This window comes from Monopterus albus, unplaced genomic scaffold (assembly GCF_001952655.1).
Source record: "Monopterus albus unplaced genomic scaffold, M_albus_1.0 scaffold31.1, whole genome shotgun sequence".
Taxonomy (NCBI): Eukaryota; Metazoa; Chordata; class Actinopteri; order Synbranchiformes; family Synbranchidae; genus Monopterus; species Monopterus albus.
The window spans coordinates 5,411,766-5,439,407 of NW_018127911.1; the positions used below are offsets into that span (position 1 = coordinate 5,411,766).

The 27,642-nt window shown below is 38.7% G+C and overlaps 1 protein-coding gene across 3 annotated transcripts in view; it reads left to right on the forward strand.

Moving 5' to 3' along the window:
- The first annotated feature begins 613 nt into the window (after window positions 1–613).
- Window positions 614–27,642, forward strand: part of adcy2a (adenylate cyclase 2a) — a 56,338-nt gene continuing 29,309 nt past the window's right edge. The window contains exons 1-3 of one of the 3 annotated variants that reach the window (XR_002274661.1): window positions 614–1,188; window positions 4,608–4,805; window positions 18,101–18,262. Coding sequence is in view for 2 of the 3 variants with exons in the window: in XM_020596904.1 (XP_020452560.1) it covers window positions 676–1,188; window positions 4,608–4,805; window positions 18,101–18,262 (873 nt within the window). In the remaining variant the exon portion in view is untranslated. The remainder of the gene's footprint in view (window positions 1,189–4,607; window positions 4,806–18,100; window positions 18,263–27,642) is intronic. The other 2 variants (XM_020596904.1, XM_020596905.1) reach the window with 2 other exon arrangements.

Consider the following 27,642-nt stretch of genomic DNA (forward strand, 5'->3'; position numbering starts at 1 on the left):
AGCTAGCGACGTTTGCTCCTTTGCCTGTTCTTGAAGCCCCTCTCCTGAAGGGGTGTTAATGCCACCTGGACACATTCTTATGATGGACTGAAGGGCAGCGCTAGGTGTTCATATGCTGTTCCCTTGATTGCAACCCTTAGAAATTTTCTGTGGCTTGGATAAATTGCTACAGTATATGGAAATAAGTGTTTTGTGAGTTTGATTGCAGTAAACTCTGAAACAAAGTTTGGGAACATGGGCAGAAACTTTTAACTGTTGTTTGGTTGAGGGGAAAGGTAACACAAGGGTTTATTTTGTAACAAGTGGACTGGCTGAAAGGAAACGAGGCGCAGTGGTGTGAGCAGTCTCAGTTCTGAAAATGATCATCTCCAGGATTGAGCTTGAACAGGTTTTTAAAATGTTTTACGTGTTTACATATTTCTCGCTTCACGTAGTTACATGGCATTAGTGCCACGTAATAAATACTGCATCAATGTCAGTGAAGTAATTTCTCTCCCTCTCTCACTGATTTCTTCCTAATGTTGCACTTTCTATTTCCTCCTCCTCCTTCACCCTCTCTCCCTCCCCCTTTCCCTTGCTTCCCCTCCCACTTTTCTCTCTCACTCTAAAGAGCACAGTCTCTGTGCTCTCCTTCATTTCTCACTCCAACATGTTGGCAGGAGGAGAAAAAAGAGGATGCTGCGCTCTACCCTCGGTGCGTTCCTGCCACCTTTCCAGCCAGCGTACACTGCCTCTGACTCAGTCTCAGCTTTCAGTTGTCTCCGCCTGAAGGACTTAAGAGAGGAGGTGGAGGCAGAGCTGAAGGATACGCTGGAGATCAGCTCTTGCACCAGGAACAGTAACAGCATGAGAGCGGATTGGGGCAACTGCTCCTCATCTGTGGTGGAAACTAATACCCCAGCAGTGACCACCTCCTCTGGTTTCCCACCCTCCTCTTCCTCCTTCCCTGCTCCAAGATCCATGTGGCAAGAGGCAATAAGGAGGAAGCGGTATTTCCTGGACCGGGCAGGGGAGTCTGGTGTAGGGGAAAAAGGAGGAAGAAGTCAGGAGAAGAGGAACAGGTCCCCAGACTGGCTATACGAGTCCTACTACTGTATGAGCCAACAGCATCCCCTAATTGTGTTTCTGCTGCTCATAGTGATGGGAGCCTGTCTGGCACTGCTGACAGTGTTCTTTGCTTCAGGACTGGTAAGCTGCTCATTCACATTATGTAGTGATGCACACATATGTACAGATGTTTATTTACGAATATTAAAAAAAGTACAGATAAACATCAGATGTATGCATGTGGGGGCACACACATACTGCAGAGTCACCAATTCAGGAAACATAGGGTCACACAAACTGGCTTGCCAATCATACACACACACACACACACACACACACACACACACTCACACACTCAAAACAACTTGTCAAAGGCAATGTGTGTATTCCCTTTTCTCAGACTCACACACAGACAAATGTGTAACACCTGTAAACACACACACACACATTCTAACAGCATGTGATCCTCATGGCAGCGTTAATGTGAAGAGAAGGATGAAATAAAAGTGAGGGGGAATAAAGGGCTTAGTTATTTTCTGTGTTCATGTGGTCATGGATGACTGAACTACAGAAGGAGATCTGTTTTCTTCTGTCACTCTTCTGACAAGGTTATCTTTGCTCTAAAACCCTGAAATGCAGTGATGGCAAGGCACAATGCCAAATGAAAAGATGCTGTAGCAAAAAGAAAAGCATTATTTATAAGTGCACATTTTGACTGGCTGGGACTTAACTCTTAATTTAACTACAGTGGGTGATTATATGTTTTGTTTTGTTTTTTTTTTAAACCGGTTAGAGTTTTAGAACATTGATTTATTAACACAATCTAATCTGACTGATTTTTAAATTCAGTTATCTTATAAATCCAAATATAACCTTATTAGGGTTTACCTTATTTTTCCATTAGCAGCATCATGCCTCTGCCATTCCTTGTCTCTGCTGAGTCTGCTATCAAGCCAGGGTTAGACTAAAAGAGGTGGAGTGACATAGAGCCAGCAGATGGCAAGGTCTGTAACATCAAACACAAAGTGTAGGTTTCCTTCGAGTGGTTGGAGAGCCAGCCATTTCATCACCTACACCTAATCTCTCAAATGACTTCTCTGGATTGAAAAGATAAGAGACAAAGATCTTTGCAAGAATCATATTCATCTGGCCATTTGTAAAAGTTAATTGCATTTTAATTAACTCCTGCAGACTGTGATAGTGCTTTTATTATCTATATTTAGGTGGTTAATCATCATTCATCATTTGCCTTAGCCACAGCTGGTGCTTGAACCCATCGATTATCCTAATTGATAATCTTATTTTAGATGTATTATTTTCTGGCCACACTTGCATTACAGTTGTGGTAAATTGTTAAAGTCTAAGTACCTTCCTACAATCAGACACCCAGTCTTACTTAGCACTCTGACAATGATTAAGCGTCTCAGTATGTCTTTTCCTTTCAGGCCACTGCTCGGTCGATCTATCCTACATCCTAGCTTCTCTTTGCTTTATTTCTGTGTGGATAGGCTTTTGCTGCTCCCATGTGGTGGGGGTGTTTTTTTTTCTCCCCATCCTCCTTTCTCTCCATTCCCACGCCTGTGTCGTTTTTCACCTCATATTTCTCTCTCTTTTATTTGTATCCTATCATCCCTCCATCTTACTCACTGGCTGACCTAAATCCTGTGCTGTTTTGGAGCTGTGCTCTGGGCGAGACAAACTCTGTGGCTCTCTTCAGTCGCACACATCCTCTCCTGTCCCAGTGCACTGACTGTGCATGAGAAACAGACAGAGCGAAGGTGGGGGTGGGGAGAGACAGGAGAGGTACACACAGAGAGACAGTCGGAAGGAGAGTAGAAGTGGAAAGAGAAGCATTGTGAGATAAACTGGAAGAAAAACCTTGGTTAGGTCATTTCTGAAAACTGCAATGAACTTGAAAAAGAATATTTCAATTTTAAATTAACAGCATGCATAACCATTAATTTTACAACACTAGTTAAGAGGAGAACTTAAAGAATTTTTCAGTAACTTGGATTATGCAGTATATTTTACAGTTTTTAAAGAACTGAAATTAATGGGAGCCAAAGCAAAATTGTCTCCATGGATGGTGATGCAGTTTCACTGAGCAGTGAGGTTCTTTTTAATGAACAAGAGGCAGCAAATTATTACCCTGATGTTAAATAAAACTGGAGTCTGCATTCATCAACATGTAACATGAATAGTGGAATACAAAGTCTGGTTGTGTAGTTTACAGTCTTCCTTACCTGCACACGCAAATGGAGTGGGGGAAATGTGACGCATCTGGCTGCACGACCGTATCCTGACCCCTCTCCATCCCCTGTCACACAACTGGTAAGGCACTGATGGCATGGAGCTTGGCAGAGACTGGCAGCGCAAACAATTCATTTCACTGTGCTATCCTCCCACAGCTACCTTAAAAAAACTCCTGAAATTTTTATTAGGACTTGCACATCTAAGTGTGTTTCAGAAATGCAGCAGCAAATACATTATGGATGTGGCTTCAGCTTTGTTGCTGGGAGATTTGTAGGGCTTTTCCTAACTTTATCAGATGTTCTTTGTTTAGTATAAAGGTTTTTCTTTCACTTTTTAAAGTTGTGTATTGACAGGAGGATATGATCCCTGGCTTCTACAGTGTAGCTGGGTACGAAAAGTACCATTCGAAAGAGCAAAGAAATTCAGAAGTCTATTGAGTAAAATGTGCACGGTGAAGATTAATGTGTCAAAATATAAACGATGTATATGGAGTTTCAGAAGTGACAAGTTTCTCCAATGGGGTGTGTGAGTCTAAAGTCTAAATAAATAATTAAATGCATAAGTTAAATAATTAAAAAGAAAATTCTGTAATTCATTTTCATTTGATTTTTTCCTGTTTTTTGAGTATCTTTACCCACTGTTTATCTGTTTGAATCAGTTTTTTCTTGATCATATCCCCATCAAAGTGGAAGTCTATAAATATGATCAGTTTGAGTGATAGGAGCTAAGCTACAGTGTAGTCTGTAGGCTCGAGATTCCTCCCTCAGAAATAATGGTCATTGACAAGATGCGTGATACTTTTCTGTTTTCTAGGGTGAAAGGCAGAGCTTTCCATAAAGTTATACTACAGGGTGGGCCACAGAAAAGGTAGAATGAAGAACACAGAGAGAGCAAAAGGGCATTTGTTTCATCTTAACTCTTCTCAAATGACATATAGCAAAGAGGACCATCTTAGTAGCGATACCTTGCTGTGGTTTAAAAAACAAAGAACAGGAGTAAAAACAGTTTTTTCTGCATTTCCCATGTCTCTGGGTGAGTCATGCATCTGTCTTACTTGTTTGTATTTTCAGGACACTAAAGAGGGAAGATGGAGCTAGATGAGTGGCTTTTTGTAACACAGGCAGTTTCATTCCCCCTGAAGAAGTCTGTGTCTTCTGAATTTTATACTTTTTATCTGTCTCAACATATCCAGTTTTCTCATTATTCTTTTTTTTGATAAATTGCATATTGTGTGTTCTTTCTTAAATTCTATCCACATGTCTTACTGTCTTTCCTGTGCTTCTGTTTTATACCCTGTCCTTTTTCAGAACATTGAGGACCATGTGGCCTTTGTAATCTCTGTGCCCACAGCACTGGCTATCTTCTTGACTGTGTTTGTACTTGTTTGCATTGAGTCAATCTTCAAGAAGCTTCTGCGTGTTTTCTCCTTGGTCATCTGGGCCTGCTTGGTTGCCATGGGTTACCTTTTTATGTTTTCTGGCGGGATCATCTGTCCATGGGACCAGGTAAGACAAAGAATTATTTTGTGGTGAATTTGTCATAGATATTTAGTGGCTTAAGAAAAAAAAAACCCACAATGCAACAGATTGTAAATAAGGACTCTGAAATCACAGTAAATGGTTCATTGACTCCTAAATAAAATGCTTAGTATGTCACAAACTGAACATGGGCCAGATGTAAGCACAAAATCCAGACCAGCTGAATTTTGATATTGCTGATGCATATTTCTTCTTTCATTCACTCACTGCTTTTCTGAAACTCACCTGAGTTCTCCTGTGGTGAATGAAAACATTTTGTTGCCTTTAGAAGCACATTTCATGACAGTTACTCAGATAACCCCGGACATATGCATATACTGATAATATGCACTTATCAGGATGCAAGAACATATTTATTTTTTCACAACTCCTTCAAACATGACGTGTGTCCAAAAATGTTTCCATGATTGCCAGATAGAAATATGAAATCTGGTAGCAGCAGGAGCTTGAGAATCGACTTGGCTTTTGTTCACTCATTTTCTGTTCTGTTTGACTTGGATTCTTCCTAACACCTAGACTTATACATCTGCTCTCCAAACCAAATTTGATTTTTACTCTGTGATGAGAGAGTGTTGGAGCGTAGACTTTCTCCTCAGTGTAGTTATAATGGACATGGGTTGAAATGAAACAAGGCATGGGGATTCAGTTGGCCTGGAAAATAATCTCCTTGAGCTTTGGTTTCATCTCTATAGCTTTGTGATAAAATTGTGGCAGGCTTAGATCAGGACAAGGATCTAAATCCATTTCTAACAAGTGTTCCCAGGCACTTTTATGGTAGAGAGGCTAGACAGAAGCCACTTTTGAGTAAAAGACATGACAGCCCTCTTGGAGTTTTACCACAGTATTTTAAGGACTCTGAGAGCATGAGGAAAAATATTCTCTGTTGTGATGAGACAACAATTTACCCTTTGGCTAGAAGTCCAAGGACTATGTCTGGTAAACGAAAGCCACTGCTCATCACATGGCTACCATCCCTACAGTGCAGCATGGTGGCGGCTTCATCATACTATGGTGGTGCATTTCAGCACTGTCAACACAACAGTGTTTGGTTTTTCGGGTACCTGGATCTTGTTTTCTCAAGATATGTGTGGGGTGTTTATTCTTATGGTGTCATGTTGTTTTGTCCTTTACTGCTGCTGGAACACTGGAATTTCCCCACTGTGGGATCAATAAAGTTCTGCCTACCTACCTACCTACCTGAAGCATACAGCCAAGACGACACTGGAGTGGCTTCAGGACAAGTCTCTGACTGACCCTGAGTGGCCCAGACATAAACCTCCTTGAACATTTGTGTAGAGACCTGTAGATTGCAGTTCACAGATGTTTCCTATCTAATAGAGCTTGAGAGGAGCTGCCAGGAACAATGGAATAAACAGCCCAAAGCTTGTAGAGACTCACCCAAGAAAACTCAAACCTGTAATTGCTGCCAAAGGGGATTCTAGTAATGTATTAAAAAGTAATGAATTAAATGAATTTGTATTGTATGTGAATTAGGTATAACACTAACTTGTGCAGGAAAAATAAGAAGCTAAAAACTTAACAAAACAGAAGCAAAATAAATAAATAAATAAAAGAACCCTGTACATTCATTCATTCATTTTCTACCGCTTAGTCCCTGAACGGGGTCACGGGTGGGGCCGGAGCCAATCCCGGCCGGCAATCGGGCGAAGGCGGGGTACACCCTGGACAGGTCGCCAAGCCATCGCAGGGCAAATAAAAGAACCCTATACATATTCATTGCAATTATCGAACAATCAAGACTTTAATTTGTAAACTGGGTAATTATTAAGGCTTGCTGCATTGAGCAATATGTAGAAATGAATTTCACAGATTATGTCCTATTTATCTAAATGTAAATTTAACCTAATTACTAAAACATAATGGAAGATGTTCTGACTGAAGAGAGTTTAGGTTGATGGGCAAACATTACCAATTTATCCATTTAAATTTAAATCTAATGCAAAGTGTGCAAAAGGTGAAGATGTCTGAATACTGTATAATATACAAAAATATTGGCACCCCTGAGTTTCTGTCAGATAACACACCACTTATCCTAGAAGATTGTTGCAATCACAAATTCCTTGGTATTGTCATGTTTGTTTATTTTGTTTGCATTGGAACAACATGGGCCTGACAGAATTATTGACACCATCATCTTAAAGTACCCATAGCATGCTCATTTCCAACTATTTGATGTTTAATATTGGGTACCTCTAGATTAGCTTTGCACCCATCATAAAGCCAAATAGTCTGTAATTATTTCAGAACAATAAAACCTGAGAGCCTTCTCCTGAAAATGAGAGGATAACACACAGAACTCCTGTGGCCGGTGTTGAAATCTGTTTCCCCATCGAGATGCATTTCCCCTAACCTGAATCCTAACATTATCCTAGCCACACCCACTGAGCGCGGCACTACATGAAACAGTTTTAAACAGGGGAAACACACTTCGATGGGGGAACACCTTTTGACACAAAACCGGTTAGGAAGCCAGGACAATGCATAAACAAAAAACAGTGACAAATAAGTTTTCGACAGTGACAGTACCTCACGTCCTATCTGACATGTTTGAGGCTGAATATGGAAGTGGACAGTTGGACAAACAACAACAGCATTGATTAATTGGAATTTCTCCTCCATAGATAGATAAACAACAGTATATGTACAGATGAAAAGAGATGTGTAACACTAAACTAAGTGGTTGAGAAACCAAATATTTTAACTGGCATAATGCAGACATAGTAACTTGTCCACCCTTACAATTCTCTACAGAAACAACAACGCATTCAGAGGCATGCAACGTGTTTTTCTCCCAGGATTGTGGCTTATTGACACTGACACTGACACAGTTGCACCCTGTGCCTGCAGGTCAGCGTGAATTTGTTTGGATATTGATCAAAGTTTTTTATCCACCATTCGAACAATCTGTTTTTCTCTTTCATCCATGCCAAGGGAGATCAGCTACAGTGCCATGGGCTGTAAACGTCTTGGTAAATGGACTGTATTTATATAGTACATTTTTCCACAGTGTGTTGCACTGGCCAAAGCGCTTTACAGGAGATGATACACCATTCACCCATTCACACACCGATGACAACAGGCTGCCACACAACGGCGCTAGTCAAGCCACCGGGAGCAATTCGGGGTTCAGTGTCTTGCTCAGGGACACTTAGGCATGCAGGGAGACTGGGAGTCAAACCACCAACTTGCTGGTCAGAGGACGACTGCCCTACCTCGTGAGCCACAGCCACCCCCGACAGTGTCCTGTCTTGACAATGTTGTGCACAGTAGACACAGGAACAACCAGATCTCTGGAGACAGATTTGAGATCATCCAGGCTTTTCAGTTATTGTGATTCGCAAATCGTCAGGCAATTTTTTGCTCTTCTTTCGTTTCTCTGTGTTCAGTGTAGTCCACACGACAGAAAGGTTGAATATATTGTTCTCCATTTGAACTGGTTTGAAGTGTGATTTCTGTATTGCCAGCACCTCTTGTGAGTTTCATTACAGATTAAAGGAGCATCACATGCTTGAAATACAACTGTTTGATCATTTTGAAATGGTGTCAATACTTCTGTCCAGTCCATTTGTGTAGTTGTGTGGAATCTATCAGATTTGGCTTTTTACCTCTGTTTTTTGGGTTGTTCTAGTGCAGACAAAACTGTGATTGCAACACTTTTTGGAGGAGTAGTGCACTATCTGAAAGAAATGCAGGGGTGCCAATATTTTTGGCCTTGAATGTATAAATATTACATTTGGTTGCAACGTATCTGTAAATGTGGTAAAACAAGTCATATGAAACCTGTAGCAGGGCTCATTGAAAACAACAGAATACTTCAGGTCATATTCATTTGAAAGCTTCCTCATTCAGCGGTACTTGGCTAGACAGATGTCTAGTGTCATCTATCACAAAGGGGTAGCTAAAGATGCACTGATTTAAACATCACTTGTCATTCCTTTCTTCTGCTTACTGAAAATGTCAGGCCATTACCACTTTCTGACTGCTGCATCTTTAATTAACACTTACCTGAGGAGACATTAACTAGAACTGCACTTTGTGTTTATAGGGGTTGCCATCTTAGAGATTAAGGAAATAACTCGTAGCATTCTCCCTTTGCTTAGTACAGTATATTGTGCATTCACTATAGTTTCATCTCTGGGGAGAAGAGAGAGCCTTCTTCAAGTATCAGTGAAATCAATGCCATTAAAGTCACAACTCTTTTATGCAGTCAGTAATGAAAAAGCTTTGAATAATATATGTGGTGTTTGCCAATACCCTGAGATAAATGAAAAAGACTATTAGCATTTTCTTAGCTTGCACTGGGATTTTTAGGCCTCCTGTGAAACACACTGGTGGTCATACTAAAAGGATTATGTTTTCATATAGGGGAGGGCCTGGTCTCCAAAAAATATTTCATTACACTTTAAAGTGACTTTAATTTGATTTTGATGTTCTGCTTTCTTGACTTTTAGACCCCTCTGACAGAGTTGCACTGTTTTATGCCATATATTTACCAGTTACCACTGGCTGCCTCGTTTAAACAATGGAAACACATTATATTTTAATTAACAAAATGCAGTTCTCCACATACTATCAAAGTATCTGATGTGTAACCAATCAAAACCTCATAAGAGGCCAATGTACTAATGAACTGCCATTCACTTTAAGCACATCTTTTGCTCTTAAAGGCTTGTATTTTTTTTGAACAGATTGTCAAAGTCAGATGAGTTATTGATGATGAGACTATGAATCCAGTGCTCTCTGGATTCTTATAACCTAAAGATCATGAAAATTATCAAAAAAGAAATGACACTGGATTTGAGATACAAATCTATAGGAGGAACTGTCAAGAATGGCTCATCTTAATCTACAGTGAATTTGAAAAAATACAGTATCATTGAGTTCACTGCCAGCTTTAACAATTATGTCTGTGTCTGTCAGAAATTTGCTAATGCCATTAATATTTAGTTATTTAATGCTTGCATTGTCAAATGACTGGCAGCAGTATGCAAGTAACAACCTGCACTACGCTGGTCTTTAAATAGAAGACGGGAAAAAATGGAACAAATGGCAACAAGGTCCAACTTGTTCTTCACCTCTTGTCTCTGCAGATCAACATATGTCGGTTTGTCTGACAAGAACCTGAGCTATATTCCCCACTGATTAGCAGATCTTTTAATGCCACCTTAGTTTCTTGTACTGAATGCATTTAAACAGCAGACAGCCATGGGAAATGGGCTCTACAAAATATTTACTGACCTGCTTTACATCTCTAGAATTTACACTCTATACTGTACAATTTGATTCATCAAAGGAAAACCACTTTGAAACCATTGCATAAGGATTCATTTTCAGTATCATGCTTTTTCTATCAAAGACCAGTCAGCTATTGGAATTAAACAAGTCTGTGTTACTTAAACCTCATTCAGAATTGTGCAGGATTCATTTAAGATTTCAAAATGTGATTTAGATTAATTTTTAAATTAACTTTTCAATAAATAAATTGTTTAACTAAAATACTTTTTGTTTGTTTTTTTCTGCATTATTATTCCCACAGTCTGTAACAGTGACTCCTGAATGTCACTGTTGAGTAATGTCATCTAATACAGTCCAAAAAAAGCAAACAGCCCATCTGTTTGGACACATTTCCCTTCTTTGAAATGCATAAGGTGTATACAGTGATATGAAGTACTACACATGTTAGTACTTTAACTTCGTAAATGTAAATTGTCCTGCAAAATATAACAACATATGCAGCATGCCTGCAATGTCATGTAATGGTTATTATACTGTATCTGAAGCAGAGAATGGGCTGAAAGAGTCATTGCTGTAGGAGAATGGCTGTTTGAGAAACAAAGGCAATGGAATGGACTAGGCTTATTGCTGAAGCATCAGGGTTCCCACTCTTTTCAAGAAATAATTTTTGCAGGACATTTTCAATGATCTAAGGCTGTGATGTTCCTCTTTTAAATCATATGTGTTTATCTATGATGATACTTTATTTGTATAACTAGTCCTTAGGTGCTTTATGACCAATTGATTATTGATGCCTGTCGCATTCTCTCAAACACACACATACAGATGTTCAGTCCCTCCGTGTTTGACTGACTGTATACCACAATTAATGTGTGAGCTTTTGGTTCTGCAATTTTCTTCTCTCTCTCTGTCCGCAGTTTCTTTTACATCACAGGTTAGGGTGGAAAAAAAAACTTGCCTGTAGAGCATCAACTAAAAAAGCAATCTGGCTTGACTTTAACAACAAAAAGTAAGCATTAATAAACAGAAATGTTCAAGAAGAGCCAAACTCGCACTAAATGAACCTAAACAAACACAAATATCTGTAGCCATTAACTTTACCTTTTAATTCAATAAAGCAAATCTCGGTCTGCTCACATTCTACATGCTCAACTGAGCCAAAAACACATACATTTCAAATAGAAAATGTCCTTTTGACATGCCTGAATCTCCCTTTTTCTTCTGAAAAATGCAAATAGTGTAGACAAATCTAGACAGAACGTTTTTCCATTAAGCAGTGAAAGGAAGCCTATAGTTACAGACTAGCAATGTATAAGCTGCTTTGTGAGTTAATTTTCACACATTAGCTAAGCCACAATAAATGCTATCAAGGGTCCACATTACCTAAAATTAAAAAATTGAATACTAGTATTCACAGGTGCAAACAAACGTACACACGGCTCACACTCATTAAGTTCAGCCCTAAATAACAGTTTACACCACCCGCACTGTGACAAAGCCAAACAAGCTAACAAGCATGTTGTCTAAGCCAGTAGTAATTACACCTAAAATTACCTAATGCTACTTTTTGTTGTTATTCATCTTTCAGCTACTCTCTTGTTTTTCGGGGGTCGCCATAGCGGATCCCAATGATCCACATAGAGCATGGGATTTGTCTCGTGTTTTAAGCCGGATGCCCTTCCTGACACAATCCTCCTATTTTAACCTAATGCTATTTGTAATTTACACATTTAAATGTTTTTCTAATTTCCCAGATGGAAACAGATATCAACATATAGGCCTGTTTGGGAGCCAATGTAATGGCAGGAAGAAATTAAAAAATAAAAACCATCCAATTTAAAGTTCAGCTCTCCTAAATACTGTGACCCCTCCCTAATTTTGATGACATAGACAAGACAACTGCAGGAGACCCTCTCATGTAGCACCACTAGCTGAGCTGCAGCACAAATATCCATGCAGTGAATCTTTCAAAAAGATATAAACACGCTTGTAGTGACTGTCAAAGGTCCACGAGACTCCCGGTCTCTTCAAGCAGAGAACAGGAAATTCTGATGAGGCTGTCCTCTGACCTTCCAGTCATGTTGCAACAAGGCCACTCATCATTTCCAAGTTTAGTTGCATTTTTATGCCTTTGGTGATCAAAGGTCACTGTCAGTGACCTTACATCTGTCGCATTTCCGAGAATTTGATTGGCAGAGGTATACAACCACAAACCGGTAACACTAGTTTAAATATGCTCGGATAGCAGAATGATATAGAATGAGGGTGTACTTCCCATTTAAGGGTGAATCTAAAAGGTCATTCTTGTCTAAAGATAAATTCACATTGATGCTGTTGCAGAGCTGAAATAAAATGTAAGTAACTTTTTATATATTAAAACTCCACTAAAAAGACTAGTAAACCATGAGTGGCCAAAACTAACACTTTCTTTGGTTTAATAAGGTAAGGTCAGGTCAGTGCTATACAGCGTGATGTGAAAGCTCAGTGCCACTAACTTAATAAGCACCCCTTATAGCTTACCCTTGAAATTCACCACCCTGGACAGGATAATGTGCATTCTTTATTAGGGCATCTTCGATGTAGTCAGTTCCCACTCTTTTTTTTTTTTTAACTGAAAACCATCCTTATACTTTCCAAGAGATAAGAAACACTGAAAACAAATGGTGGACCATGGTATGTTGCTTTGTACTTATCCAAACTCAGTCTCCTGCAGCAGATGTCTCTGGTTTATTCTCTTTCTGTCGGTACATATTAGTTTCCATAAAGGCCTTGCACACTACCAAGCTAAATGGACTCCTCCACTGCAGGAAAGAACATGACTTGTAATTTAATATATTTCAATTATCATTTTGCTCTGGTGTGGAAGAAAAAGTTTGCTTCCCTGTTGATAGTAAGCTGTCAAAATAACTATATAATTTGTGTTGGCATCCTAAAAGAGAGACAGCAAGGCAGTGAGAGAACAGACAATAAGCTACAATACAAATTGAATGGTCAGAACAAAACGCTGTAGTACAGTAGGTCCACATATTCCTTTAGTTGTGTTGTGCTGACTGTCCCTACTTTCCAGGAGTTTGTATACAGTACACCTACTGTATATTCAAACCTGAAAAGAACTGGATGCTTATCCTGTCCCCACAAAGCCCTTTTTGTTTGCTGATGGTGGAAAGAAGGGCTTATCTGTGTGGTCCAGCCTCTACCCCTCACGGAGAGATGTCTGGACCCTTCCTCATCTCCTCCCTTCCTGTCTCTCTCAATTCCTCCCTGGCTCACAGTTGGACACACACACACACTCTCTCTCTCTCTTTTGTGAATATATTGCCATCCTCATTAGGCTTCAAGGCAGAGGGGAAGGGGGATAATGGAGGGAGGCAGAGATGGAGACAGAGGGAGATGCAGAAGGAGTAATTTTCTTATATCAGGAGCCTTTATTTTGGGGAAAATGGGATTTTTTTTCTAAAACAGACCTGACCTGTTCAGGCTGATTGCAGAAATTGCAAACCAAGCACTTTGGCCAATCATTTCTTATCTTCAGCATTTAATTTTGCATCTACACTAAAAACAGATCTGCCTTTATACTCAGATTTAGTGAGTATAGCTAGAAATGAAAAGAGCACATCTCTCTTCAAAGGCCAACACACAGCACATGTTCATATGGACACACACAGCATTGTAAACAAGTCTCTGCCACAGACTGTAGACTAAAAGCCTGATGTAATATGACACTCCAGTTCTATAATTTGTTTTATGAGTCACCCTCAGTGTCATTATCAAGGAAATGATTTATGGGCAGAAGCAGACTGGAGTATATGATGGACCACAAAAAAGCCTTGACCACTTAATTATCATACAAGCTTGTTTGCTTGCTTTAAGCACAATGAAGAAAGCCTCTCGCTGTTTTATTCCTGGATCAAGTATGCAGGATAGCTCAGCAGGTGTCTTTGTCCCCGTAAGCATCTCCATTATCTTTAGCACAGTTCATGATGCAGTTAGCAGCATTGGATTTCAGAGCACTAATTTAGAAAAAAGGACTTTCTGGACTCTAAGCAAATTATGTTGCTGTGTAGATTATATTTCACAGCAATTAGCAGCTCTCCCTTGTATTTGGAAGTAAGTTAATACTTTATTCCTCCTTGGACTGTGAATAAAAAGTGCTTTTCTTAATCATCAACCAAGGAGAAAAATCAAAATGATCTGGGGCTTGTAGGTTTACTGAAGTGTTTAATTGTTGTAATTGGAGTATTATAACATTACACTGGTGGTTCTGTAGATGTTGCACACTGCAACAATTCTGATCAGCACTTACATCTGTTTTAAGACTGGATTTATAGTGTATTTTAGAGATGAAGGGAAAGTAAGTAGCGCCACTCTGTTACATTTATTGTACTGCAACAACACCACAGCCACTTGCTTAGTAATGAAGTTTTGTTGTGATCTAAAATCAGGGATACAGCAGCAACAAATGTCTGCACAGTTTGTTTCTTCCCACTTCCCTCAGGTATTAGATTTTTATTTGGAACTTTAGCATCAGGGCCAGTCACCCCTGTTTAGATTTCTCATCTCAGCTAGTCACCTGACACGCCTTTCCACAACTGTTTTTAGTTTTGACATTTGCTCTACACTTAAAATCGATGACCATTCGTGCTCCTTTTTTGCGAGATGTTAATATTTGTACATGACCTGCCATTTCTGCCTAGTTTTCTATTCCTGCGATGTCTTTTCAGTGAACTGTGCTAAACTTTTCTGCCTTTATTTGCATTTGGATTCTAACTCAGCGTTACTGAGCTGTAACACTGTAAGAATAAAGTAAGTGTGTGCCCAACTGGAGCTTGTTCAGGCAGTGGTAAAATCAGATTAGAAACTGTTCTTTTCTGGGTTGAGTTAATGCAGCTACAAAACTGCAGAGACCATCACACAAACACAGACAAGAAAAGTACAAATGAATAAAACTTTATGTCAGGGTGGCACTAATAGTTATCTTCACTGATTAACCTGCAGATGATCAATTAATGGATTAATGATTTGTCACAAACTAGTGAAGGATGCCCACTATAATTGATGTGTTCAAAAAACTCTTCAGTTCACAATCATAAGCCAAAGAAAAGCATCAAGTCCTCAGCTTTGAGAAGCTTTAATCACCAAATGCTGAAAGCCTATTCTTGAAAAATGACAAATGATTCTCAGAATAGTTGCAGATTAGTTTTGTTGATTGGCTGATTTATTGTTGCAACATATTGGCCAGTCTTGCAGGTGACAAGCTGTCAAGAGGTGCAAACACATGTGCAATGTAATTTTTGTCAGACTCCCATGTTTTGCACCGCCTCTGCTTGGTTGGGAAAAGACGAAAACCCGAACAAAAACAATAGGCCCTCAGGATACTCAAAATAGTTTCTGTCATTCAGGAGGGATTATTATGGGGAGCGGTCATGTAAACAGATTAAATAGAATGGGAAATGGAAATGCCAGAATGAAGATCTGTAAAGACACAGTAAGCTCCACTGATTGTGAAATAAGAAATTTGTTGCAGAAGTTGAGCTGAAGAGCTGTACAGCAGTGTTTGTAGTTGAGTCATGACCAATAAGAGAAATAAGTGGCACACTGTCAGTAACAGTGACCCCTGCCAACCCAGAGACATGAATTGTTACAGACTTGAATGAAATGGTTGCATATGTGGTTCAACTTCAAGGCCTACTAATCACTGTGTGATTTTTGCCCAAGGTCAGAGGACATCACAGGTTTCTCCGCATGACCAAGTGGTTGGCTTCTATACTCATAGGAAGTCTAATCAGTTCTGTTGTTCCACAGACAAAAAGAGTATATATATTTTACCATTAAAGGTGGCTCACCAAGCTTTTTTTGTGTGCCAGAAAAAAACTTATACACTTCATGGGCTACCAGCCATTTCATGCCTCACGTTTGAAACACTCTTAAGGCCTTTGTGTTCCAGAGTGATTTTTAGGAGGAGGCTGTGTGATTTTTATATTGAGTGAAATGATGTAAGAAGTGTCACTAAATTAAACAATTTAGTCAGCAGTCTTTCACTGTCGGTTAGATATTTAGCATTTGTCATGGGCTCCATGTATAAAGGTGCAGACTTTAGTATGTATTTAGATCAGTTAGGAGCTTAAAACATTCAAATCTTCACCCTGATGGCTGAAAAAACAGCCATGTGGAAGGTAGTTTTATGTGGTTTGTTCCAGTGACAATGTAGCTACAGTGCATTCACCTGGATCATGCTTAATTCTATTTGTCATGCAGTATAACAATACCCTGTGCAATTGTTATTCTGTATAGAAATGTTTCTCTTATTTATCTGCAACGTGATGCGGCTGAAAGTAATACTTTCACTTTTTCCAGAAATGGTAAAGAAAAACAAGGCAGTTTCAGGGTTTTGCTGCTGTCGGTTCTCTGCAGTATCTACAGTACATTGTATATTCCTTTATTATGTTTTATCAAATGAAAAACAAAACAAAATAACAAAAGGGTACTCTCTGCACAGCAGCTTTAAACATGGACTGCCATAATAAAAAGATAACACCCTGATTGCTTTTGCAATGTGTTGGCTTTTAATAAGCAACTTGACACTGTTTCCGGGTTTGTCAAGACTGCAGGAAATAACAGCATCTATCAATACAACTGCTGCTCATTTAGGGAAATAAGTTGCATACATTTCTGTGGGTAGGAAATTATTTTATATACCTTTCATACATCATTTTCAAGAGCATTGGTGTTTGGATTAAACTTGAGTAGCATGGTTTATCTGAAAAATCAGATGCACTCTGAAAATAAACTGTTCTTGGAGCTGGTACATTACTCTTACATAACAGCCTTCACTTCAGAATTTTTTTAAGGTCACAGTTCAGCACTTCATCCATCATAGAAACAGTGGACAGGAAATATGCAGACTGGATCGTTAAACTTTATGAATACACTGTTTTATATTTTAAGAATCAGTGTTACTTTATTTCAGAGCTAAATGAAAGAATCTGGAACAAAGAAGACTGCTACCAAATATTTACCCTCCACAGTAGATTGAGTCCTGTTTTCTCATTATTACTAAGTACTTTTCTCATCTGAGTGTATTAAAGACATTAACATATCAAGACAACAATTGATGTGGTGCTACGCTTAATGGCTTATGTTTTGAGTGACCATTTGTTGTAGTTGAATTGTTCACAAACTTGAAAGAATCAGCTGAATCAGGGATGCTTAACATAACTATTGAAAGAGTTTCATTCTGATTCCTTTTCATACTTGTGGGTGCAGTAAATTGTTGGCAAAGGATAGCAACTGTTCTCTGTGGCTACGTTCACATTACAGGCCTTAATGCTCAGTTCCAGGTTTTTTGTGAGATCTAGGCTTTTGATGTTGCTGGTTCATATTTGTAAGTGACCTGTAACTGACACCGGCATGAAAATCGCTGAGGTTCTAAACTGTCAACAGGTTTACCTGAAATATGAGCCCGGTGCGTACAAGAATCACATCATCACTTGTGCAATGGTCAAATCACGCGCTGTCCATCAGAATGGTTGGTTGTGATATTTTAATTCCAGCTTGGCTTGATCAGAAGTGTCTGCATAAAAGTTAAGCAAATGTGAAACCTTTGTGTCTCTCTACTGACCATTGCTCACTGTTGTTGTGGTAATGTGAACGTAGCTGGTTTATGTATGATGAACCCTTTTTTTTTCTTGAAGTGGTAGTTTTTCACACCATAGTAAAAATTTGTTCTTTCACTTTATATATGCAAGTTAATTTCTGTAATTTTACATGTACAGTATATACAGTGTTGTGGTATTTGAATGAGAAATTATGCCTATGTGCTAGATTTCCAAAGAACATCCTTTTTATTAAAAAAAATAAAATAAAATAACAGCCGAATTTGTTGTTTGCAACTTCCAGTTTGAAGTGTTATTTTCTTTTCTGTTGCATCCACCTCTCATTCTCTTTCTGATTCTCTCCTTTCCGCTTTTCTCTGCAGGTGTGTCATGAGTGTGTTTTTTTCTCCACAGGTGTCATTCTTCCTGTTCATTGTGTTTGTGGTTTACACCATGCTGCCATTCTCTATGCGAGACGCCATCATTGCCAGTGTCCTGACCTCCGCCTCTCACACCATTGTGTTGAGTGTCTGCCTGTCCACCACAGCTGATCACATGGAGCCAGTAGTGTGGCAGGTAAGGTGATCAAATACAAGTGTGAGTTAACTGTATATGGCACAGTCTTGTTTGAAAACAAACAGTGAATTGTACAAATCCACAAACTGTCCACACACATCTGTGCATCTTAACTTAAAACAGTATCTCTCTAATTAATTATGTGCATAATTATGGGGGTATATTCACACAGAAAAAAAAAAACACAGTTCAACGTAACAATAAATGCACTTAATAGTTTTTTTGCCTAGAGTTACATAAGAAATACAAACCTTTGCATTTTCTTAAAAATGCCACTGCCATGCTTGTACTGTGAATAGAGAGCTACTACCAGCAGCGGGTCAAGCTTCTCTTAGCATAAAGACTGGAAACAGGAATACTTCATGACTCCGTGGTGCAGTCAAAAGGTAACAGTCCTCTTAACAGCAGCCCTCAAGCTCACTAAATGAAATGGATTTTATCTGGAAAAAAAAAAGGTATTAAAAATGATAGTCTGCAGGCACTCCACAGACCGACGTACCATATACCCTTCATGATCTCAGGGGTTCAACTCTGACCACTGACATCTTTGTCATAGGTCTCTGTCTTCCCTGTTTCCTGCCTCCCTCTCTGCACCTGGCTGATTAATAAAGGCTAAAAAAGCGTGAATAAAAAGATAATTTGCAACTTTGTCCTGACAGGAACAAGTTTCTTTCTGCCTGGCGTTAATAACTGGTACTAACCTGCTGTATTCACACTATATGGGAAGTATAATCACATTTGTTGTTTGCATTATTTTGTTTATTATTCAGATAGAATTTTAATATGATTGTTTTCCTTCCTAGACATTTAATGTCCCCAGTCCTGCTTACAAAAAACAGTATTCATCAGTCTTTATTTTTAGCAAACAAACAAATATGACCTTTCAATCTAATTTAACATAGTAGGTGAGTGATAAAAATTCTAATGTGTGTGTGTTTTTTTTATTAATTTTTTTTATTAAAATGTCACCCTCTTTCCAGCAGTATTGCTCAGAATGTTCAGGCAGTTAATATATATGCTGAAAAAGATGAATAAATAACAAAAGGAAAAGGAAACCAGTTGTCTGGGTAAAGCTTTAATTAATTTGAGCTTATTCAAACCAGATTCCAAAAGTCAGCATTTGCCAATACTCCTAGGGCTAAGTCCAACTAATGCATAAAGGAAACAACATGCCTTGCCTCACTGATTATCATAGATATCAGAGAGCAATCAGGCAAGGCATTGCTAGCGTTCAAAAAGACCCAGGAAGTGTGTAGTACCATACCTTTTTCAGCTGTGTTGCTTAATCGCAATCTGAGTTATGGTTGCATGAGAAAGAGTTGATTTATAAATAGCTATTCATCTTAGTGGTGCAATTTTCTATCACACAGTATGACTGCCACTAAGATTTTTTGCAGACATTATTATAAGATTGATGTCCTGTGTTCAGTAGCTCATCTTTTTTCCTTTTCTATATGGCTGGTTGAGACAGCTTTTCAAATCTCCCCCAAGGATAAGGACACAATAATCTATCCCTAACAAAATGAATCAAAAATGGAATTTATGGTCTTATATTCAAAAGAAATATTGTCCTTCATTTTATGAAAATATTTTCTGTGCATCTTTAAAACATTTCTTCATAGACTTACAGAATTATGCACATTGTGGCATTTGTGCAGCTAGAGCTCTGTCCTACTAGTCCAGTGATCTTGTGCCTGTGTTTTCACGCCCTTCATATTCTCTTCTCTTAAACCTTTGCAAACATTTTCTTTTGCTTCTGTGAAATTTGCTGATGATTTGCTGTTGTTTGTTCTATGATAGCATTTTTCTCTTCTTTCATGCAACTGTAGCTTGGGCATACTGGCATCAGGGCAGCCTGGGGCTGTATGTTGCATGGTCACTATCTGCCAGCTTCTCATGTGCATCAGGTCCGTTTGCTGTCACCAGTGGCAAATCTGCCAGAGAAGGGTGTAGAAATTGTAAAAATATCGGGTAGGATCAGGAAAGTGAAAGCAACAAAGCGATGTTAGGATGATTGAAATATTTCTAACAAAACAAAATACAAGGATTTATGTTTTTGGATTTCTTTCAGTGGGATGAAACAAATGTAGTGGAACAGCAGATGTTTTTTCACATAAATACACAGTCACATTGCAGGAGCTTAGCATCCTCATGGGGATGAAAAGCAGGCCTCTAAAATGTATATCATTCATTTCTGGACTGACAGCTTGGTTTAAGGTTAGGTGAGGTTAAGGTTAGTCAAGTGGTTATGGTTAAGGTTAGAGTAAGTCTCTAGGAAGTGAATGTAAGTAAATGTAATGTCCCCTGAAGTTATGGAAACACAACATATGTGTGTGTGTGTGTGGGGGGGGGATCAAGTTGTAAAGCAGGAGACAGATTGTGCAGCAATCTGCAGTCACGGTGTCGTGCTGGGCTAGACGGGGCATTGGCAAGGAAGGAAATGTCCACCAGTTAACAGAATACCAAACACTGGCTGTTCTATGTCTTATCAGATTTTTTTTCTTTTTTTTTAATTGCAACACAAAACTTGGCACATTACTGTATAAACAGGACAAGGCATGTCAGACAAATCTATGGATACAGGACTTTAAAAAAGGCCTGGGGCTACATTTACTGGAGCTTTTACATGTGGCAAACAAGCAAATAAATAATAAGACCAGGGGAGGTACTGGTAGCATGTTTGCCCTGAGCCACGGGCACTGGAGCGATAACAAGATCAGGTCACCATCAGGGAGCTCCAGAGCAGCACAGCAGGGTAAGGTCAACAGTGATGTCTTTTATGTCGACTGTTCTTAAGGCCAAGGGTGCACTTCTGATCCTGGTGACAGCAGAGGATAAATCATTAAAACTTGTTGCACAAATACAGTTTGTGTGTACTGTATGTGGAGTCAAGTGCAGCGGTGCCTTTACATCTACTTATATTTTGTTTAAAATACATATTTAACAACAGATTTTGTAGTTAGATTTGAGATTTTTTTTCTGTTTTATACTTTGTCAGCAGTTTCAGACATCTTGGCACAGAGTAAAAAAAAAGGGGGGGGGCCTATTTGTAAGAAGAGGAATACTGTCCCATCACTGTCTTGAAAAATGAGACCTTACAGTTGTAAACTATTCCCTCAGTGGCCAACTTGCACATAGAGTATATGTGCTGCAAGATAAAGACGTCGGGTCATAAAGCATAAAACCAGTTTAAAAACGCAGAAGCTGGTGAAATCTCGAAGCTGAATAAATCACAGTTTGGCAGTGACGATACTAGACCTTCCTTCTAGGTACATTTATGAAATGATTCAAGCTGTTTTCACTCTTCATTTTTGCAGGTGCCAGTGGTGCTATACAAGTACATGTTGTGTGCCATGGAAACGGCACCCTGAGTGCTTTCTTTTAGGGGAATATTGGATCCAGTAACCTGATGCTTTCCCACTTTAGTACTTGTTGTAGTGGGGTACTAGTTCCCATTATTGCCCCATAGCAGCTGTGACAAAGAAATAAAAAGCACACTGAGGTTCTTGGTAATACAGATCTTTCTAGACACATTGTGCAAACAGAATTTTTAACAAATCACAACAAACATCGTCTCAGGACACTTTACAAAGTAAGGTCTAGACCTTACTATTATTATTATTGAGGAAAACCCCAACAAACAACCAGCTATTGGTGATGTTGGTCACTCGGTTGTATAAACCATTTCAGTCATGTCCATTAACAATATTGCAGTCTGGACAGGTATAAAGTACAACGTACAACCACTGTATGGCTCATTACTCATATTTTTCAGAAACCAATTAAACAAGTAATGAATACCAAAATCACAGTGAAAATAGTTTTAACAAATTACTGCATTAATTAAAATGTTTTTTAACTACTTTAATTGTACAGAAGCATGATCAGCAGCTCAGTGACTTCTTTGGTTTACTGGTTTTTATTCGCATTCTATTTTAAATACCGCAAAGAAAAGATTCATTTCTAAGCTGCTTTTCAGAGCTTTCAGCCATATATCCACCTTGCCATCTTTGGCAATTGAACGTTCAGGTTTCATCATATGACCGAAGCACTGAAAGTGAAAAGAAGTGGTTGTATAAAAGGAGCTGAGTTCTGTACTTAGATCACATCATAACAACTGAGCTAGTTCCATTCCCTGGAGAAGACCACAGGATACAATATGAACCCTAGTCTAGACAAAGCCTCTAAGTGAACCTTGAGTGAAAATAAAACTGAAAGACAAGTAGACAAACGAGTGTGATGTGTTGTCCCTGGAGTCCTGTCAGTAGCTGCTGTACTATATATTGTTTTTCCTGCTTTTCTTTCCATTCGAAGATGGTGTAACTGCATTTTAGATTCATTTTATTCAGCTCCACCCCGGGTAGCTTATTACTTTGCCCATAGCTTTCATTGTTTTTTTTTTTGTTAGTCAGCTGTGATCTAGGTTGTGTCACTTTTGCTTTAGCTTCACATTTCTCTGTCCTGTGTGCTGTTGAATTCTAATTTAACTGTGTTAATCATTATAATAATATTAAAACAACTCAGGTGCACTCCTCAGGCTGAGGTAATCTGTAGAGTGATGTATTTTTCTATTGGGCATATTTGTAATCTCTTTCTGAACAGAAAACATTTATAAATCAGCTGTTATTCCGAACCACGTTTGCCACATATCTAGCTGCATACTAGTTTGAATATAGCTGCATATTTAATCAGAGTTGGTCTGAAATTTTGGCCTGTGCTCTATTTAACTTTCATAGTAAGGCAATATGAGAAGGTGTGTCAGTACCCAATGTGCATCTGCATTAACAGACATTATGCATGTGTTTTGCATAAAAGGCAGCTGAATGGTCACTGATTGTGACCACGGAAATGAACTGACAAAATAAATGCTTACAATATTTACTGTAATATCAACAATTTTAATCTTTTAACACAAACTCCCACACATAAAGTGAACCATCCTCAAGAGGAAATAGGGCATTAATGGTGATTATTATGTGATCTCTCTGTATTTCATATCTTGATACAGTATGTTGGATGAATAAGCAAGAAACCAGACTGAGAGACTTCATAAAAATGGGACAGGGTACAAGAGCATAACAGCATAACAATAACAGAGGGCACAATGTTGGTCCTTTTGTGTGTGCCTGAGTAAGTGTTTGTCAGATGGAGAGTGCATGCATGCATTTCTCTTCTCTGTGCTTTTCAGGCAGTATGCCAATGTCAGTCCGTTCCATTGTGTTGGGACAGGCCAAGGCTTATGTCCTCCTTTTTAGATGAGCGCAGTGAGCTTGGGTGAGAGGGTGCCCTAAGGCCTTTTACACTGCTAGACAGCAGCAAAACAGCCTAGCAGCTTTATATGTGGCATTTACCAAGGAGATACTAATGGATTGTCTGATTGAACAACTTGCTGTTCAATCAGACAACAAATTGGCTAACACACTTTTTGACTTTAAACACACTGACTTTTTCAAATAACTACCTCTGGTCGGACACTGAATTTTTCCCTGCTGCTATTAAGTTGTTCAGTGTGTTAAAGTAAGTTGCTTTACCTTGGAGCAATAACATTTTAAATGAATGTGCGAAAGATTTGCTGTCTATTTCTGCTCTTGAATGCACTGAATTATGAATGAAATATCTCTTAATGCATGTGTCATTAGCTGCTTACAGAGCTGTAGATATAAAGGTCACTCGTTCAGTTACTGTAATGTGTTGGGGAGAAGTTGGTGAAGATGATTAATGAGAAATTCTTCAGTTGCTGTTTAGAAGGACTTACATTTTTAAGACTGCTACAAAAAGGTCACTTGGTTTTGTTTTCATGTGTCTAGATATCTTACGAACTGCTGTTGATTAACTAAAGTGCTACATTTAGCCCATAACATTTCAATAATGATTCACTTCAATGCCTAGTTTAAGACTATGTTTGTACTAGGCAGGCTTAGATTATCTTTAACCATGCCAATGGAAGAAAAAGATGTTGTTTTAGTTTGCTAGCTTAGCTAAAAGTGCATAACAGCTAAACAACCTCGCTGAGGACATAACTAGTGAAATGTCGCTCAAATTCAGTATGAAGACCCTTTAGAGGAATAGTTTGATAATACAGGAAATACTTATTCACTTTAATTGTCAAGAGCTGGGTAGTGAAATTGATATCATTCCCATGTCTGCACGCAAGATATGAAACAAGACTCCACAAAGTCATTGTGCCTGACCACAAAATAGTCTCACATATACACTCCCATTAAACCACAACACATCATTTGTACGCTTTGGTTGTTCAATGTTCAAAACAGTGGATATACAGTATAGTGCAGTGTGTTAATTAACAAGCTTTAGAGGTGTTGTGGTGTGTGCAGCTGTGGTGCACTTGCCTTTTTTCCCCCGTCTTTATGCTAAACTAAACTAACTGGCTGCTTGCTCGTGCTAAATCATTGCCCTACAGATGTGAGAGTGTTATTAGACTAATCTGTTTCTTAGCAAGAAAGTTTCCCAAAACGTTAAACTGTTCCTTTTTAAAGCACATGGTCATGCACACAGGTACAGTACTATCACACAAACACACACACACACACACACACACACACACACATAATTACATTCAATATAAGTATACAGTACATGCATGTGGTAAGTTTTTTTTTCTTTTCAGACAATTTAAGTATTAAATATAACAGATAAGAAAATAACACCAGTATACTGTATCTTACTTTTCTCCTGTGTATTATAGTAGTGTGCATAGAGGAAGGAAACCAGGAAGTGAGAAGGAAACCATGACCATATTGATAAGTCCACTTTGTTGGAGTCCTGATGAACCATCTCATTTATCGAAAAAGTGAAATCCCCCAGTTTTGTTGAGATCTGTGTATAATATTTAGAATGACTGAATTTCACATTTTCCTGCATAGAATGAGTCAAACAGTGGCACACTGCTGGTTTATTGTTTACCATTTCACTAAAGCTTTATTCTTCTTTGTTCCTAATAGATCGAAGGAGTTACCTGGCAGTTCAATGCAAAATATGTTTGGTCTTCTAGCATTTCTACACAGCTCTGCTTTAGAGCATTTGAGTACTCTGCAAAGAAAAAAATGTTTTATTCAACAAAGGTCCCTTATTTCCAGGTCCAACTTTTTAATGAATGTATGTGTAGAACTGGAATATTCAGATTGTGTCCAAATTGACGTTATTAGCTTCATAGCAGTACTGAGAATTATTCATGAAAATGTTTTTATATCACAGCATCCCTTCTCAGACCAACAAAAACCTTCATTTGTGGTTTTTATTAATGGTTGGTTGTTAAATTTTCACCAATTCATCAATGCACTTGCACACAATTTAAGGTAGTGTCATATACACCTAGACTCTCAGTAGTACCACCTGTTACATGTATTATCAATTTCAGGGGAAGTAGGGTTTCATTTGAATCCAAATAAAGGTAGTGATCTTGTCTGGCTTAATGTTCAGCTTCAGTTTATTGTTGTTATTTTTTCTTTTCTATTTTATTTGACAATTGAGCTCGAAACAATCAGAGATCACGTTTTAATTGTGAGGCAGCACAGTGGTGCAGTGGTTTGCACTGTCATCTCACAACAAGAGGGCTCTGGGTTCGACTGGGGCCTTTCTGTGTGGAGTTTACATGTTCTTCCCTTGAATGTGAGTGCATTGTCTGTCTCTGTGTGTCAGTCCTGTAATAGATTGTCTCAGAATTCACCAGCATACAGTAGCTCAAAGTCCTTCAGAGGCCATCCTCTCCTAAGCCAACTGTTATTGGGTACAGTATCGCTGAGGTACATATGATTCACACAGCCAGCCAATTCAATATAGTGAATCTTCTTCATAACAGGACCTTAGACTCCCTTTTACCTCCTCCACCCCTACCAGCCCCAAAGAGGTTTTTTTTTTTTAAACCTAATATTTTATTTAATGTCACATAGAGGGTTTGAACACTACAAAACTGCAAACAGATAATCTTAGATGATATTTTGGGTCATCCAGTGCAACCAGTTTTAATTTTCCGGTTCACAAAGAGAGTATGGAGAGAATGGATTATTAGTTAAATATGATGCTGTTAGTTATTTAAAGTAACATTATGAAATATTGCATACAATATATGGGCTAGTGAAAAGCCTTACTAAAGCAGCTGACAAAAGCTTCAGTCCATCTTGTTGTGCCTGCTTTCAGTAATTCATTGTGCTTGTCTGAACCCTGCTTTGAGCACAATTCTGTAGCACAAAAATAAACAGTCATGAACTAAGCCAGGTTTGTAAATGCAGTGCCTTAAAATTTGAAAAAAGGGGGAAAAAACACAGGTTGTGGGTTTTCTTTCAGTGGAAATGTGCAAAGAAGGGCTAAAAAATTCACTGAACATCAAGAGTGACATCTGTTCCAAAAACAGTGAATAGATGTGACCATACTGTAAACCCAGCCAGCAGACCACATGCATGTGGTCTCTGTCCTGATGTTTGCTTTTGACAAACATAAAGGGTAAATTGCAGTGGAGTATATAGTATATAGTATGTCTCTGTGTCTATGCTGTAACAGCAGCATCCGTGCTCTTGTTCTTCTTGTACTTTGGGCTAAAGCCCACAGACTTAATTGACTTGGCACTGTAATGTACTCTGGCTTCAGAAAGTATTAACATTCTTCACAACTTCTTGTGTTGTAGACTTAATTTTAAATGGATAAATTTCCATATTAGTCAGATAAAGCTTTAAGAACACATAAATGAATTTTAAAATTCATATGGAGGCCAACAGCCAACCAATGTAAAGATATTAAAACAGGTGTAATGTGTTCTCTCCTTCTGGTCCTTGTCTTTAGTTCTTTACCAGCTGTAACTGATTTATTACTTCTTTTTTTGGCTAGAGCAGACAATAGTCCAGCCTGCTGGATATATGCATGCACACAGTATGTCTTATCAAAAACAAAAGGTCTCTCTGTATCACTCTGACAGAGAAGTGAGATAACTTTGAGATGATAAAAATCAGATGTGGTAACAAATTCATGAGCCTTAACATTCAGGTCTGAATCAAAAATGACACCAAGGTTTCTGGCTTGTTGGCTTAAGATGAACCCAAGAGAAATAAATTCAGTGGCCAGTTTCTCTCTCTTTGAGCCTTTAAAGAAAAAACTAAAATATCAGTTTTATCCTGGTTGAGCTGTAAAAGGTTCTGTGACATCCAAACACTTGTATCTGACGTACATCTAAAAAGTGAGCAAATCAGCCCAGTCTCATCAGGGGACACAGCCACATAAGCAGGCATTCGGACCGAGTGTGGTAAAACACAGCTCCCTGTGTTTTTATGTAAGGGGCTGTGTTGGTCTGGGGGGGTGAGGGGTCACAGGGGGAGGGTTGTAGGCATGTATGATATGGCCACATTGTGACAAGCTGACATGAGTGGCTT